We start from the raw sequence: 15,629 nt of genomic DNA, 5'->3' as shown, positions 1-15,629 counted from the left end.
TACACGGTAGACGCAGAATCAGACGCGAAGATGAGAACGAAGCATATACAGGAAAGAGAACTCTCCATCCACGCTCTGTTGTCATTTCATTCTTTTTCACTCCTTCTACCTGTCCGTCATCAATACAGTGCACCATGGACAGCAGGATTGAACAAAGGGAGCTATCCTTCCCCCGGTTTATCCTCGACATAGTCACCCACAAGCTGAGCAACAGCAACATCGTCCCTGCCATGACTCGCGAGGCCGATTCCCCGGTTGACGATGTCGATTGCCCGCTTGACTGCTCTGTTCATATACTTTGCATCGTCAAGAAGCAGCTGGCTTGCTCCATCATCCACATTCTCACGAACCGAGTCCGTAATAGCCTGTTCAGATAGCAGGAACGGCTCAAGCATGTACAGCATCACAGCAGACAAATGCATCATCACCATGGCGACAAAGTCGGACGCCATCGTCGTAACTCCATGGCTGGACAGCGCCCTGAAGACTTCCAGCCCTAGACCTAGATAAAGCATTAGCACATTAACTATCACACGCAGACAGTATGCAAGTAGGTTATCAACTTACTGCCTTTCCTTGCTGCTTTCACACCCGCCCTCACACAGCACTGCATCACAGCAACCCGGTAGACAGCCGCCTCAGCAACAACTCTGAGGACAAGCATACTCACCCACCCTCCTCTCTTGATCCCCAACCTCTTGCGTAGTGCCATGTACATCACCGGCAACACACACGATCTCACGCACAGGACTAGGGTAGCCCCGTACGCAGACCAAAGCCCGCCAACGCCCTTCTGACGCAACACATCATCCAGTGCATCTCTCAAACTAGACCCCTTAACCTGTCTCCTTACCATAATTGCACCGAGAGGTTCGGTAGTCAACTTGACCAGCGCCATTGACACAAGTGATAGGAGCAGTTCGTTGCCTACACCCACCCGGCCTACCACGTTCAAACGGGCATGTAACGCCGCATAAACCTTCGGAACAAGCATACTTTCCACCGTCTGCTTGCACACTGCTTCTCGCATACCGGAATATAACACTTTTCGAGCATCGCTAGCCTCGAATCCCTCGATTGCTAAGTTGAGGAAATCAACTAGCACATCCACTCCGTTCTGGGGATGGGCTCGTTCGCCCTTCCGGTACTGTTGGGCGGCATATCGGACTTGTAGACGGGTAAGTATCGAGTCTAGCGGGTGAAATAAGGCCGCTGATAGTGCTACGGCTGTCGCCTTTGTGAGGGAGTTGCTTGCGGAGGTGAAGCAGTCGCTGTGCTGGGATACGAGGGAGGTATATAGATCGTAGCTGCGGAGGTCGTTCTACCGACCAACTTGTTCGTTAGGTGAGTACATCCTAGCCAGCCATCACGGGAGTAGCCAACGCACCATGGTATCGTCTAGACAGACATGCTCGTGCTATTATATATTCGAATACCTCATGATACTCTCGAGGCGAGTCGAGTGAGAAGCAGAAAAGTAGAAATCGACGTCTCGCATTTGGTGAAAGTTGGAATAAGCTCGAACCTCCACGGATGATGTAAGCAGCTTCACTCACTTGTTTAGATCGTCGATGATCATGCAAGTCATTCACTTATTATTAAGTCGGTGGAGATATAAGAGGGCGATTTGAATCGTGGATCAAACAGTATGTATATATATATGTCCAGTAATATATAATAGCTATGTACAGATATGCACACACATGCCAACTCTCATGCAATGTCCATACCGTTGCCGCTATCAAAGCGGTAGACTTCCATCTCCATGTCCGTCTCTGTCTCCATCTCGCTCTCCATCTATGCATCTAATTTACAAAGTAGCAAAGGCAAGCTCGTAGGCGAAGCCGACAACGAGCTTAGCGTGCTCAGCCATCTTGGCAGGGTCAAGCTTGTCAAGGGTGTCCTCGGGGGAGTGGATAGCTGGGTTGTCCTTGCCGAACTCAGCCTCGTAGACGAAGGCAGATGGGTATCCGGCCTTGTTGGCAGAGGCGTGGTCAGAGCAGCCGTAGCCGCACTCGGAGTCAGCGTACTTGGCGGAGGTGTACTGGCATAAACACGTTAGCATAGAGATTTATGATTTTGAGGGAGATGAGACTTACGACATCGAGGATCATCTTGGTGAAGGTGGTGAGGGCAGCGTCGACGTTGTCGTTGATGATGCCCATGGTCTCGCCGTAGCCAGTCATGTCCTGGTTAAGCATGGCAACGACCTCCTTTCCTTGCTGCTTGTAATCCTGGAAGATGTCCTGAGAGCCGAGCAGACCCTCCTCCTCACCTGCGTACCAGTGGAACTCAAGGGTGTTGGTAGCCTCGCCACCAGCGATCTTCTGGTCAGAGACAAGAGCAGTCAAAGCCTCGAGGATGGTCATGGAGCCGGAGCCGTTGTCGTCGGCACCTGGGGCCTCGCCCTGTGGGTTGTTGCCGTTGATGCTGTCCTGGTGAGCACCGACAGCGACAATCTTCTCAGACTTGCCGGGGATGATGACACGGACGCTGGGCTGCATCCACTTGTGCTTGACCATCTCGACGGTGGCACCCTTGACCTGGCCGACGACCGACTGGGCCTGTTCCATGACCCATTGAGCGGACTCGACGCCGGACTGGGCGTTGTAGTAGCGGTTGGGGTAGCTGGAGAACATCTCAAGGTTGGACTTGATGTGGTCGCCAGAGATCTTCTCGAGCAGAGGCTTGACCTCGGCCTGGTGGCTGACGTTGCCAGGGAAGGCATAGGACTTGGGCTTGGCAGCAATGCTGGCGGTCTCTGGTCGGTCGGTGATGTCAAAGAAGCCAACATGGTTCTACCTTTTATTAGTATACATAACATTCTCCAATGTTGCAGTGGTATATAGACGGACGAACCATGACGAGGTCGAGCTTCTCGGCAGCAGTGACCCAGCGAGTCTCCTGGGGACCAGTCTGAATCAAAGACATGCCCGGCATGGGAGGAGTTGGTTTGGCCATGGCCATGGCGCTCAGCGCGAGGGCAGCAAGGACCTTCATGGTGACAGACTAAAAGAATTGAACCGATGTGAGAGAAAAGAAATGGAAAGGGAAAAGAGAGGAGGGATGGAAGATGGATGGAAAGATGGAGGATGGGTTTCAAGAAGCAAGGAGAGGAGAGTGCCAAAACAGCGAGACGGAACTAGCTATATATACACCACTCCTCTGACCCTTTCATCTTAGGCTTCGTCTCCGTCGTTTTAGGGTATCAGCGGGTGATGAGCAAATGGCAAAGATAAGACAGCAAAAGGGGACGAGCTGCCCGTCCTCACCCGCCCGGGCCCTGATCGTCACTCACATCCACCATACACAAGCCACCAAGCTAGGCTTCCATTTCCAGAAACGTCGAGTCTTCCCCACGAAAAGAAGGTCGGCGGTACAGGCAGGATCCGCCACGCCAAAAGTCAACCTACCTAGTAGGGTTCTCCGCAGCTCCTGGAGCAACGAGCAAGGGTGATATCAAATAAACGAACGTCATGGTATGATAATAATAATAATATCCATGATTACCCGTGGGTATCTTCAGGCACACCATCATCATACATCATCCTCATAGGTACATGTCGTATCAGCCGATGTCAGTATGCGGACATACATCACATCACGAAGACATCAGCCTAGTCAAGCAAACGAACAGACGAGTTGGTGTCAGGGATTCCCCAAAGTCCACGCTGCTTCACTTGGCAAGCCGTATGCCTCGCATGTACGGAACGATGGAACCAGAGAATGTAAGAGGAAAAAAACCAACCCACGATGGAACGCGTTTCAGGTCAGTTTTTCTCCCCCTTTGACGCCCGCCCTGAGTCGAGATGACACTCTTGGCCAGTCCATATATTCCATATATTCCATTCCAGCCAGGCATGGCATGGCATGACTCCGTTCGAAATGTGACATCCGCGAGAAAAGTGACTCCGTAAAGTGACTTGCCAGCTTCGGTTCAGGCCGGGATGAGCAAGTTGGTGGGCAACTGGTTGAAGTTGCATGACGATCACCTCCTGCGGACGACGATCAGTCACTTTAACCCCAGCAGAAGGGGAGGAAGAGGAGAAGGACTTCTCCGAGTGGACTCTGGCAACAACCCTACATACGACTTTCCCGTCCACATGTCCCGTCGTTACTGTTTCCTGGTGGTTTTAGAGCATGTTCATGGTGCAGCCCACTTGGAGACGTCGTTGGGCGCGGGAAGACCTAAGTATAAGGATAATAATGTCCGCGCATGGCGCATAGGGCGATGCTTGTCCATGGGTACCACCTTATAAGAGGCGGAAGATATAACCTCCTTGATCAGCGTTATTGGCCGGGTTCCTTGGGCTGCTTGACTCCCTGTTCCCTGCCCTGGACACCGGCTTTCTCGTCGTTGTCTTGGTCTTTCGTCTTCGTCGTCTTCAAACGTGAAGCTGAAGTTGCTTTTTTCTGCTTTTGGCGTGTTTTAAGTTGGTCTTGGCGTCTTCCACAAGAGGACTAGTGCTCCGGGGTAAGATGATGTAAGCAGTGACGGACCTTCTTTTTCCCGTTAACTTAGTCATCATGCCTCGGCTGAAATTACGTGACGATAATCAAGATAAGAGAAAGAAATAGCAAGAGAAGTGACAAGACAAGAGAAACCAGACTCCATTGCCGTAAGTAACGTAGCTAAACAGCTCGCGAAGGAACCCATGCAGCAACCCGTCCACGTCCAGCCCGCCCATCCGTCCCACTCAACCGAATAAAAAGAAGAAAAAAGTTTAAAGAGTAAAGCAAAGATACAACCCGTTCCATCCGACTATCAATCATGATTGACCATCTATCCACCGAATCCATAGAGGGTACGGCCCTGTCTCTTAAGAGCGTAGACAACGTCCAGGGAGGTGACGGTCTTGCGCTTAGCGTGTTCGGTATAAGTGACTGCGTCGCGGATGACGGATTCCAGGAACGACTTGAGCACGTTGCGGGTTTCGCCGTAGATCACTGGAGACGTTAGAACAGACATACTCAACAGGGACAAGGACATGGACATGGCTAGGAGGGTGAGTAGGGTGGGCTTACTGGCTGAGATACGCTTGACACCGCCACGACGAGCGAGACGGCGGATGGCGGGCTTGGTGATGCCGTGGATGTTGTCGCGGAGGATCTTACGGTGACGCTTGGCGCCGCCCTTGCCGAGACCCTTGCCTCCCTTTCCGCCTGGAGGGAGTTAGCATGATACATTAAAGCAGAGACGGCATAGTCAAGTAGAGTATAGAGGGGCAGTTTCTGTTTATCTGTGGTGGTGGTGGTGGTGGTGTGGACGCGCAGGCAGCATCACGCAACGGCTTAAGTGGCGACTTGCACCGCCAAGCCTCACCGCGAAAACCACATCCAAACCCGACATCCACCACCACCACCACCAGCAGCGACGACGACGACGACAACATGCAACATCAAGCGAAGTAGAAACAGAATTACTTACGTCCAGTCATGTTGAAGAAGTAAAGTGAAGAAAGTAGACGATGGAGATGACGTCGATGTGAGCGAAAAAGTGGATGAAACGCGTTCCTATCAACTCGCGATGTCGAAAAGAGGAAGAAAAGCGAAGGTTGTAAAGGTGCAAAAAGTTGCGGCGGGCGTGGGCGGGCAGACAAGCTTAATATACTGCGCGCCAGAAAGGGGGGAGTGATCCAGAAAGAACCTTCGCTGCACTAGTACAGGTAAGGCTGCGTAGGTAAGGCAAGGCAAGAAAGGTGGCCTATAAGATGCTGCGTGCTTAGTCAGACGTGATCTTGCAGGTTGATGCGGTTGATTTGAAGCTGATTTGAAGCTGATCTTTGCGGTTGATTTTGTGGTCTTGATTCGGACGCGCAGAAGGGAAACTTTTTCGCGGGACAAAAAGAGAGAGGGAAAAAGGCGCGACGGATAAGGTTATTAGTCAGGTTTTAGTCAGGTCACGTGGAAGACGAACTTCATTATCATCATACGATACGTTAAGTAGGAGTAGGAGTAGGCAGGCAGGGGGAGCATCCTACAGACAACAGACAGCTAACGTGACAGGAACAGAACGGAACGAAAAGAGACACTTTTTCCAGCCGAGCCGAGCCATGGATGGATGGCAGCAAGTAACAGGTCATTAGGAAAGTAGGAAAAGGAAGAGGGAACTCCGGAACCCATGAAAGACGCTGAAGAAGCAGACCACGCCGCGCCGGACCGTACCATGCGCCAGAAAAAAGCAGAAGGAAAAGAAGAAGATACATAAATACATGAAGGCAAGTATGCTGAGCTGAACTGGACTGGACTTAAATAGTGTAGCCAGCCAGTGATGAACAGACAGACAGACATGCCGGAGAGGGGTGTGGTGGTGGAAGCGACGAAGAGCGATGAAATAATGCAATCTGGTCAAACAAGTAAGAAACGCCTGCTGAACGGAAGAAAGAAACGAAAAGCGAGGATCAAATTAAGCGTGCTGTGCTGTCGTGGTAGTGTTTGTTGGTGGTTGGTCGGTACTCGTCACTGATAGACGATGCTGTTGTGGTCAGGTAAGTTAAGTCGGTTCATAGATGGATAGTCGGTGTTGGTGTTTGGTGGTGGGATCATCCTAAAATGGGCGTAGGCGCAGGTGTTGGGGCAGGGGCAGGAGAGGCGGGCATCCCTCTCTCTGAAGCCGGACGAGGACGGTTGAATGATGCAAAGGAGGGACGGATTCCAGCTGACGATGATCCCGATGCTGGAGGGGTAGATACGCCTTCTGTGTCGGACACAGAAGTGGATGAAGAAGAGGAGACGGGGCTGTGGCCTCCTGGTCCTTGGGGGCGGGAAGGAGAGGGAGAGAGGCGGCGGTTGAGGTGCTGCATGTTCAGGGGCATCGACATGGTGGGAGTAGAGCAGTCTTCTTCCTCGTTTGTGTCGGTGCCGTCCTTGGAAGACACGCCTGATCGTCGCGATTTTGTCGAGCCGAACTGGTTATTCGTTAGTATGGAGATATACGTAAGTCTAAGTAGAAGGGGAAGGGGGACATACGAAGCAGTATCGGTCGACCAGCTCTTTGTACACCTGGGACTCATGGTTGGGTCTATCGGATAGGAAATCAGACAGTCTCTTCTCGGTTAGAGAGGGAGATTCGTCAGAGTCGCTGGGCGTGCTGGGACTGCTTGCACTGGCACTGGCACTCGCACTGGCGCTGGCACTTGCACTGCTGCTCTCTACCATGCTCAGCTGAGGCATGGAGTGGCTGTGTCTATGGCCAAATCGAGCAGCAGGCGGAGCACCACCGGCGGCGGAAGTAGTCAAGGAAGCAGAGAAATCATATCTGTCTCCAAAGACGTTGGTGCGTATCTTGTTCTTTCTCGTGGGCGAGTCCGGGTCCGGGAACCAGCTTTCCTTCTCCGAGTCGACGTCGGAATCACCGGGTTTGGAAGCGGTGATTTCAAACTGCGTCTGTCGAACTGCTACCTTGACCGTGTCAGGCAGAGAGATGGGCATGTTCACGCCCATCGCAACCATGGACAGGGGCTTAGCTCGACCGCGGGAGTTCTTCACTTTGGCCATGCGTGCTCTGAACGAGGGATCTCTACCGACCGAGCCGGAAGAGCCAGCAGCACCGTTGGAAGCTCGTTTCGAGAAGGCAATCTGGTAGTTCATGTCGTCGTTGTTATCCCAGAACTCCCTTCCGCCGACGTTATACCGCAGACACAGGAGGAGGGTCTTATTCTGCATCCCGTGTCTGAGCAGGTCGGCCAGGTCGATGGAGAAGCTAAAGGTGTCAAACCCTACCCGCTCGTCTCGGTCGATGCAAGAGGCGCGAGCATGCACGTAATCTGCAGTGACTTCAGAGACTGTTTTCCAGTTATCCAGGGTGAAGCGAGCAGTGACGTGTTTGGAGTAGGAGATGTTTGCTACTGCCGCTGTGCCGAGGAGGGCATGGGTATTCGGACAGAGCTCGATCCGACGGAGCCGCACCGCCTTGTTCAGACGAGCGTCGTCGAGCATGCTGGGAAAGTTGGTCACTCGAGCCTCCCATGATTCCTTACCACTACCAGAGGAGCAAGCAGAGTTAGAGCAGGCGAAGGGGAATTCGGTGTCTCCGTCGTATTCCTCGACGGGGGAAGAGCCAGCACTGACGGCCAGCGGTCGATCGAGCTGCATGAAGTGGCGGACCTCTTCAAGCTGGGCTCCAAAGTGTACTGCCTTGGAAAAAGTGGGTGTTCCAGGCATGCTAAGTGGTCTGCCGGGTCGTAGTCTGATGGCTGGCCGGACGAGCTCCCCTGACTTTTTCCGTAGCATGGGAGGCTTGTTGGCCAGCTCTTCCTCGTCCTGGTCACTCTGCTCGGGAGTCTGGGTAGCTTGTTCCGGCACCGAATAAACCAGTATCCCTTGTCCCTTTCCATCCCTACTGCCGTCACTTGCCTGATCTGGAGCAGCAGTAGAAGAAGCCGAAGCCGAAGCAGTAGTCGAGGTGGGAGTGTTGGAGGTGCCGTTCTGAGCCTGTCGTTTCTTGCTCTCTTCTTCGTCACTCGAATTGTTCCGTGATTCAGGCGGGGACAGCACCAGCCCCATGCCTGTGCCTGCAGCCGTCCAGACGTCGTGTGCAAGCTGCCCATGCTGCCCCTGCTGCTGCTGTAGGCTCCCCACTGGAGCTCTCATGGTAGGACTGCGCCTGTGTCTGTGCAGGTACGAGCTGCTCGACGGCCGCTGGAAGCTCACGGCCGGCTCTGAGTTGTGGCGTCCATGGCGGCGGACCGGGGCAGATCCAGCTGCCGCAGTAGTCGAGTTGGAGGGAGTAATCGTGGTGGTGGTTGTGGTGGTAGTCATAGAGCCCGTCGAGGCCCTGGTGGGAAAGGAGGACGCTGAGGCTGGTCCCGCCGCCGAGGAGGTTCCAGTGGGGGAAGGGGGAGCGGACGAAGGGGATATGTATGGCATCCGGCCTGTTTCGTCTCTTCCTGGCTCTCCTGGTGCCGTCAGTTGGTGTATTCGAAGTGATGTGTAGCTGTATGTAGGTGCAAGCAAAGCAGTAACTAGATGGGAGGTAAAGCAGATGGAGATGTAGATCCGCAGCTCCACTTACAGCCCAGCAGTATAGACGAGAGCAGAGAAACCGAGCTGATCACTGCATCAAGCAAGTCTCCTTCTTCTATGGTATAGGTATATAATGCTGTTTGTGGTGTTGGTGCTGGTGCTGGTGCTGGTGATGCCGGTGGTGATGGATCCAAGCGAGCGAGACAATCCACCTGAAGAAGAACAGAAGAGAAAAAGGAAGAAGAAGAACAACAACCACGACGAAGAAGAAGAAGAAGAGAAGAAGAAGAAGAACTTGAACAGAGAAAAGAAAAGGAAGAGAAGGAAGAAGACGAGGACAAGGGGGGGAGGAAGACGTTGATAAAGAGGAGGACGCGGACGAGGTCAAATAAGCTGGCGGCGGATGCAGATTTCTTGCCGTCACCCTGGTCGCCACCAGTAACGAGCAGCAGCAGCGGAAGCAGAAGAAGAAGAAGTAAAGACGCAAACTGGCCAGACACAGGCAAGGATAAGGATGCGACAAGGACAAGGCGACGCTGCGCTTCTCTGCTTCTATGTCTACCTCTATGTCTATGTCTATGTCGCGGCCTCGTCTGCGTCTGCTCGTCGTCTTCTTCTACTTCTTCTACTTCGTCTTCGTCTTCTTCTTCGTCTTCTTATCGGCCCCACTGTGAAACTCGGCGGCGACTCGAAGGTTTTCCTGGTCCAAAGGTCGAAAGGTCGAAAGTACCTGTACTTCTTCAACTACTTCTACTCTTTACTTACTCTTTACTCTTACTTCTTACTCTTACTTCTTATTCTGCTGCTTCTTGAGCCTTCCTGGTACTTCTCGACGTCTCTATAGTCTATTACTATTACTCCTATTAGCTTCTTCTATATTACTTTTACTTAGTTATTAGTTTTACTTCTGTCCATCGTACGACTCTCTAACTACCTTCGGTATAGACATCACCTTCTCCCACTTCCACCTCAACTACTCCTTGCAAGCCACGGCCGGTGCCTTGGTTGATATCGCCCATCGTCCTCCTACCTTCTACTCCCCCGGCGTCCTTAAAGCACTCTTATCACGCCATGCGACGCCAATCAAGCGGCAAAGGAGCAAGCCACTGCTTCATTTAAACTACTCCTATCTCTATACGACCACCACTCAGACACCTCTGGTACCGGTACTTTAGACTTGCTACCTCGATAGCCGACGCTCCCACCCTCGTATCGCATATCTAAAGTACCTTCTTACCCTCTTACACTCGCGGCCAAGGGAAAGGGGGAGGCGGTGAAGAGGGTTTGACTTCTTCTCTTCATGCATGGAGGATACAGATGATGCTGCACAGTCGGGAGGCTAGGGGACTTAGTAGACCTCCATGGTGGGATGTCATGATGTCAATATCAACATCGACCCTAACCCATCAATAGCCAGCAGCGATGTCGACAGTGACGGTGCTGATGTTGACCAGCTTCGTCCCACCCCCCCGTCCCCCCCTGAGGTACCGTCCCTGTCTCCTCGACGTATCCATCAGCATCAGCGCCAGCATCCAATAACCTATCCTTCTCCCGTCACACCCAGGGCAAGGATGGGAAAACCATGCAAAAATGCAAATCATCTACCTCTCTCTCTTCCCCCTCGCTACCAGGGCTTAAAACGTCCGAGTGCTCTTTGCTTCTGCTGCTGCTGCTGCTGCTCCTCTGCCCACCCATCCCACTGATCCATTATCCATGCAATGCAATGCACGTCAAAAAAGCAAAGGGGACAGGACTTATACTCCAGCAAAAGCAAACATGGGGCTCGACTCAGTTAGTTACTTACTTGCTGAACCAAGGGAAAGTTGGAAAGACTTTAACTTGTTCCTCTTTGCTTTTTCCTTTCTTCCTTCTCTTATCTCTGCAGGTGGCGATGATTCGTTTTTTTCCCGCGTTGCCTTTTTGCTTTGCTTTCGAGATAGTTGCATGGTTTTTTCGTCCCTTCTTCCCGTCCGAGACCGAGACAAGGCAGAGATATACCGGACCAGACGATATTAAAGTCAATGGTAACTAACTAGTTTGTTTGTTAGTTAGTTTATCTCGCCAGAGTGGTACGACTGACCTGACTTCTTGCTGTCTATCTCTGTCCTATCCATGGCTTAGCACCGCCCATTATTACTGCTCCAGTCAGTTATCTAGCCGACCTGTCCGTTCGGCCCGGCGTGCCCCATACATACATATATTATTATTACCATTGTGGCCGATATATACATGCATGCATATATATATACTTACATATGTACTTATGTACATCGATCCGTCCAGATTCCAAGCACGGCCGGCAAGAAGTCACTAACGCATGTACGAACTGACCAGGGATTATATATATAAATATATAATAGCAGTTCCTACCTAGTTACAGATGTACCCCTACCCCTCCGGTCACGGAGCTGACAGGGTAGCTTTGTGGCGCTCTTCTTGTCTCTATAACTGCTTGTTATGCATACAACATACGTCCATACATACATTTATGTCTAAGGCGTCTACGTCTGTGGCGGCGCTATCCAAGGCCCCAGATAACTGGACCACGGCCTAGTTACCAAGTACCACTCAGCATCAAGGTTGAACCTTCGCTTCTGCTACTGCTCCTGCTCTTGTTCTTCCCTTTTTCTCCCTACCTTGAAACAGACCGACAAGATAAGTGCGGAAAGTAGCCAAAGTAAGCGCCCAGACAGACATGGGGCATCCATGGATGCGTGTGTGTGTGTGTGGATAAGCGGAGATGCCGCGCCCTCATGCTCAGACTCATGCTCATGCTCATGCTCATGCTAGAGATGGAGACAGATGGAGACAGATAGATGGATATGGAGATACGCCGTGCCACTCAGTCGGGTTGGCTTGGATGCATAAGCCAGAAGTCTCCATCAGCCTACATCCTACAGTCTCCATACTGCAGTGTAGTTATCAGTTAACTATCAGTTCCAGGCGTAAAGCTCTGACTCTGCCTTCGTATTAAAATCCTCTTACTTCCCGCCCTTCAGCTCTTCGCCGCTCTTCCTACATACACATACATACATACGGTGGAACTGATATGAATACACATATCTCGACGCGCGTATACATAGCCACGAAATGACTTCTACCTTCCGACATTCTTCAACATTCTGCATTCTACCTTCCTATCTGTGGAGAAGCAGCAGCATCGACAAGATCAACTCAGCTCGCCGTCTCCAGCACTGATCTCATCCTCGTCGCCATCGTCGCCATCTTGTCCCCCGCGTCCCCGCCAACCCCCAAGATCCAGCTGCATCATGATGTTATTTGACATAATCAATATGCAAAGTACGATGCAAAGTACGATACAAACCAATAATATATGTCGGCCCGCTTGACCGTAGCAAGGAGGATGAGAATCGAGAAGACGACAGGGGGTATCATCGGCCTAGCATAAGTCGTTTATGCGACCTATACGAACCGTTCATTATTAGCTACATACAGCCCATCGATCGTATACAGGATGCTCATGGTACTCCATATACCACACTGCACAAGATAAGGTAGCATAGTCGGTAGGACAGATGGTATCATAGATAAGTAAAGAAGGTAGGTAGGCCAACCACTAGCAAGTTCGACTATTAAGTATACCTTCAGATAAAGACTGGAAATGTTTTGAATGAAGCTGCAGCAAATCCATCAATTCCATCAACCCATTTGTTAAACTAGTTGACCAGCCAGCCCACATTCGTTTCTTTTCTTTCTTTGCTTCTTCCTTTCTTTGATTTTTCTTTTCATTTCAGCAAAAAAGAAAGAAAAAAAAGAAAAAAGGAAAGAAAAAGCGCCTATTAAACTTCGATTAACGCGGCTGTGTCACATGACCTTCTAGACGCCCTTTAAGCTTTTATAGCCGCTCTTTGTTTTTTGTTCTCTTTTTTGGTCTTTTTTTTTTTTTTTTCTTATACTTAGAATCAACGACGAGACGAAAAGATGAGGCCTCGCTGCTTCATACTTGACGCAGGAAAAGATATCTTCGGGTATACGATTACGCCGTACAGTCGGTGTGAGCAGTTTACTACCGTATATCACCGTGACTTAGCTTTTCCTTTCTGCATGGTAGCGAGGTACTCGCTTCACCCACGCCTAGAACGAAGGGGTCTATTCCAAGCCAGCTTCCTTTGCAATCCCTGATTATACCATGCTAACTAACCATACTATCCAGCAATAAATGCCTGTGCTCAAGTGCTCATACTCCAGCTCAGGAACCCCCTCCTTTCAACCTTATTCCGGTGATCGGCCCTGGTCACTGCACAAATCAGATTGATATACCCCCCCAAGTGTACTTATGTACATACAGCACTGAACTACCCAGATACATCTATACAGCATCTGCATTAAAACCACCACTTATTAAGATAACAGCCTTACAGGGTCTCTTAGGTTCAAGGAGATTTAACTCTCTACCACTCGTAGGGATAACGCGTACACCAAGCAAGCCACTGGATGGGCCAGAAGCAAAGCAGAAACCTCTTAACTGTGCTCAGACTTGTCCGTGAGTCTGTGAGGGGTGGATGAGGGGGGGAATAAATGGCATTGCATTGCATTACATTGTTGCCAACCCCGAGCTGCTCGGTAACAAAGTAACTAGTGAGGGCTCGATCCAAGCTTCCAAGAAAGCGAAAAAACGCACAGGCTATCAGCATCTGGAGTCGAGATTCATGGCTCTCTCACCTCGCCAAGGGGCCGGGGTTTTACCGAGCTCGATCAGACAAAACGCCGCCTCGTTTGCCGAGTGCTTTGTTTGAGCGTACCCCGTATTATGCCAATGGTTCGGCGGAATTCTGGTTTGTGATGGAAACACACAATGCCTGAGGGGGAAAAGCTCAGCCGACAGTCGTCTAGAAGCTGTTCGAGAAGATCACAGCTAGGGGTCCGATGTATGTGCATTGGAGGGTGGTTGGTCTAGGGCGTAAACCCCCTGCGCTAAGCCCCAGAGTATGTCTAACTAACTAGTTAAAACCACCAGTCCAGTTGCATCGGTTGCATGCAAGGGTGAGAAGAGAAGAGCTCCCCCTCTCTCTTCCCATGTCGGCTGTCCGTCAATCTGCTTCACAGTGCCACAGCGTCAAGAAACGAAACCAGCAGGTAGGGGGTCAAAGCCCTGACTGCACTGACTCTGTTGGATAGATCGTTTCTTTTTCTCCCCGTCCCGCATGAATTGTATCCATGCATTTCAACTAGTGAACAGAGCTGGATACTGCGCGCATAATGGGAATATTATTTAAAAACATATGCTCGAAAAATAAATAAAATGCATGGGTCGAGATCTTGCGATAGAAACGATCGGCCATCCAACTGTCTGATATCCCATCGTGTTTGGACGGTCTTCCCATCTTCACCCCTGCCTGTTCATGTGGGCTTGCGAACACAAATGCCTCATTTTCGGCCCCAAGGCAGATCTCCATCTTCTTCATCAGGCTATCTCCTCTCCTGAATGGGGCAGCATTCCGATAACAGGCGGGGGTGGCTGCAGATGCTGCGGAAAGCTCTGGAGAGAGAGGAACCAGAGGAACTAGAGGGAGAGATATCAAACATGCAGGTATATCAAAGGGACCCAATAACGTGCTTCTTGCGTACAACGTGAAATGGTCTTGACTTCTGATATACCTGCCGTCTACCTCCAGTCCATAGCCGACGGCTTCTCTTCCTTATCACTTCTCAAAGGCCGACGAGGAGACAGCAACAACTGCTGCAACTGCTGTACCCCCTTGCCATGGAACGGGATCACTGGATATTCAAGGCTATTGAAATGGCACATGGAAAATGATGTCCAGTGTACTTGTGTACATACACATGTACCACTCATGCGAGTTCCCGCAGCGGCCTCTCGCTCAGATGAATTTCTGCACTGCTCCGTGCTCACATCCCCCCCTACGCTCGCTCGCTCTCTCACTCACTCACTCACTCAACTCCTTCCTTCACCCCCCTGAACTGCCTGCTTGCACATACGGCTGGTCCCGTCTTCAAAACATCCAAGCCATGGTTGCACTCGCTCAAAACGACCTCGACCAGTCCCCTTTAGAACTCTGCAGTGCGGTACGGAGTAAGATTTTCGTCTTGATCTCCACTCACACACACTCACGCACACACGGTCCATATCAGGTTCCAGTCGCATCCAACCGCCGCCACCATTAAATCCTCCCTCACAGCCAAAAAAGACAGATAGACAACGCCCGCAGTGATAGATTTTTTTTCTTTTATTCCTCCTACCACCTTACCTACCACATTACGACCCTTCTATCTGTCCGTATGTATGAAATCCCTTCTCCCCCCTCCCTGTGTTACGCTGGTTCTGTTTCTGCTGCTGCACGATGCCACAGTCGGATACGCGGCGTTAATGCCAGACAGACATCAGACATCGCATCACATCATTCATCCATATTCCCCCCCTACAACAAAACATACCTACAACCATTCGAGGGGCACAGAAACACAAACACAACACAGAATAAACACTGCACATCTGTCGCGTAACTTCAGCCCGGGATAGAAGCCTCACGCCCAAAGCATCATCTGCCTTTTCTTTCTCTTTTCTCCTTTTTCCCACAGGCACTACCGAGCTATTCCCGATAACTTGTTAACTACCATATCACCACGGGACGCGAGCAAACCCGATTCGTTTCATGAACGAAGTTATGGTTCCTGCCCTCTGA

At 51.0% G+C, this 15,629-nt stretch overlaps 4 protein-coding genes across 4 annotated transcripts; all 4 read right to left on the bottom strand.

Moving 5' to 3' along the window:
• Window positions 1-161: 161 nt before the first annotated feature.
• On the bottom strand, window positions 162-1,354 carry MGYG_02437 (hypothetical protein; the record flags this gene model as incomplete). Its single annotated transcript, XM_003174861.1, has 3 exons — window positions 162-502; window positions 568-1,276; window positions 1,334-1,354. The coding sequence occupies 3 exons, from the start codon at window positions 1,352-1,354 to the stop codon at window positions 162-164; spliced, it is 1,071 nt and encodes a 356-aa protein (XP_003174909.1).
• Window positions 1,355-1,810: 456 nt separating this feature from the next.
• On the bottom strand, window positions 1,811-3,000 carry MGYG_02436 (leucyl aminopeptidase; the record flags this gene model as incomplete). The annotated part of the gene is made up of 3 exons (XM_003174860.1): window positions 1,811-2,044; window positions 2,100-2,798; window positions 2,860-3,000. 3 exons carry the CDS (start codon window positions 2,998-3,000, stop codon window positions 1,811-1,813), a joined length of 1,074 nt encoding a protein of 357 aa, XP_003174908.1.
• A 1,783-nt stretch (window positions 3,001-4,783) lies between these two features.
• On the bottom strand, window positions 4,784-5,438 carry MGYG_02435 (histone; the record flags this gene model as incomplete). Its single annotated transcript, XM_003174859.1, has 3 exons — window positions 4,784-4,947; window positions 5,026-5,163; window positions 5,429-5,438. The coding sequence occupies 3 exons, from the start codon at window positions 5,436-5,438 to the stop codon at window positions 4,784-4,786; spliced, it is 312 nt and encodes a 103-aa protein (XP_003174907.1).
• Window positions 5,439-6,542: 1,104 nt separating this feature from the next.
• Window positions 6,543-8,760, bottom strand: MGYG_02434 (hypothetical protein; the record flags this gene model as incomplete). The annotated part of the gene is made up of 2 exons (XM_003174858.1): window positions 6,543-6,908; window positions 6,970-8,760. 2 exons carry the CDS (start codon window positions 8,758-8,760, stop codon window positions 6,543-6,545), a joined length of 2,157 nt encoding a protein of 718 aa, XP_003174906.1.
• Between the last annotated feature and the right edge of the window lie 6,869 nt (window positions 8,761-15,629).

This window comes from Nannizzia gypsea, genomic scaffold (genome assembly GCF_000150975.2).
Source record: "Nannizzia gypsea CBS 118893 supercont1.2 genomic scaffold, whole genome shotgun sequence".
In the NCBI taxonomy this organism is placed as follows: domain Eukaryota; kingdom Fungi; phylum Ascomycota; class Eurotiomycetes; order Onygenales; family Arthrodermataceae; genus Nannizzia; species Nannizzia gypsea.
This window is presented reverse-complemented; position numbering and strand designations above follow the sequence as displayed.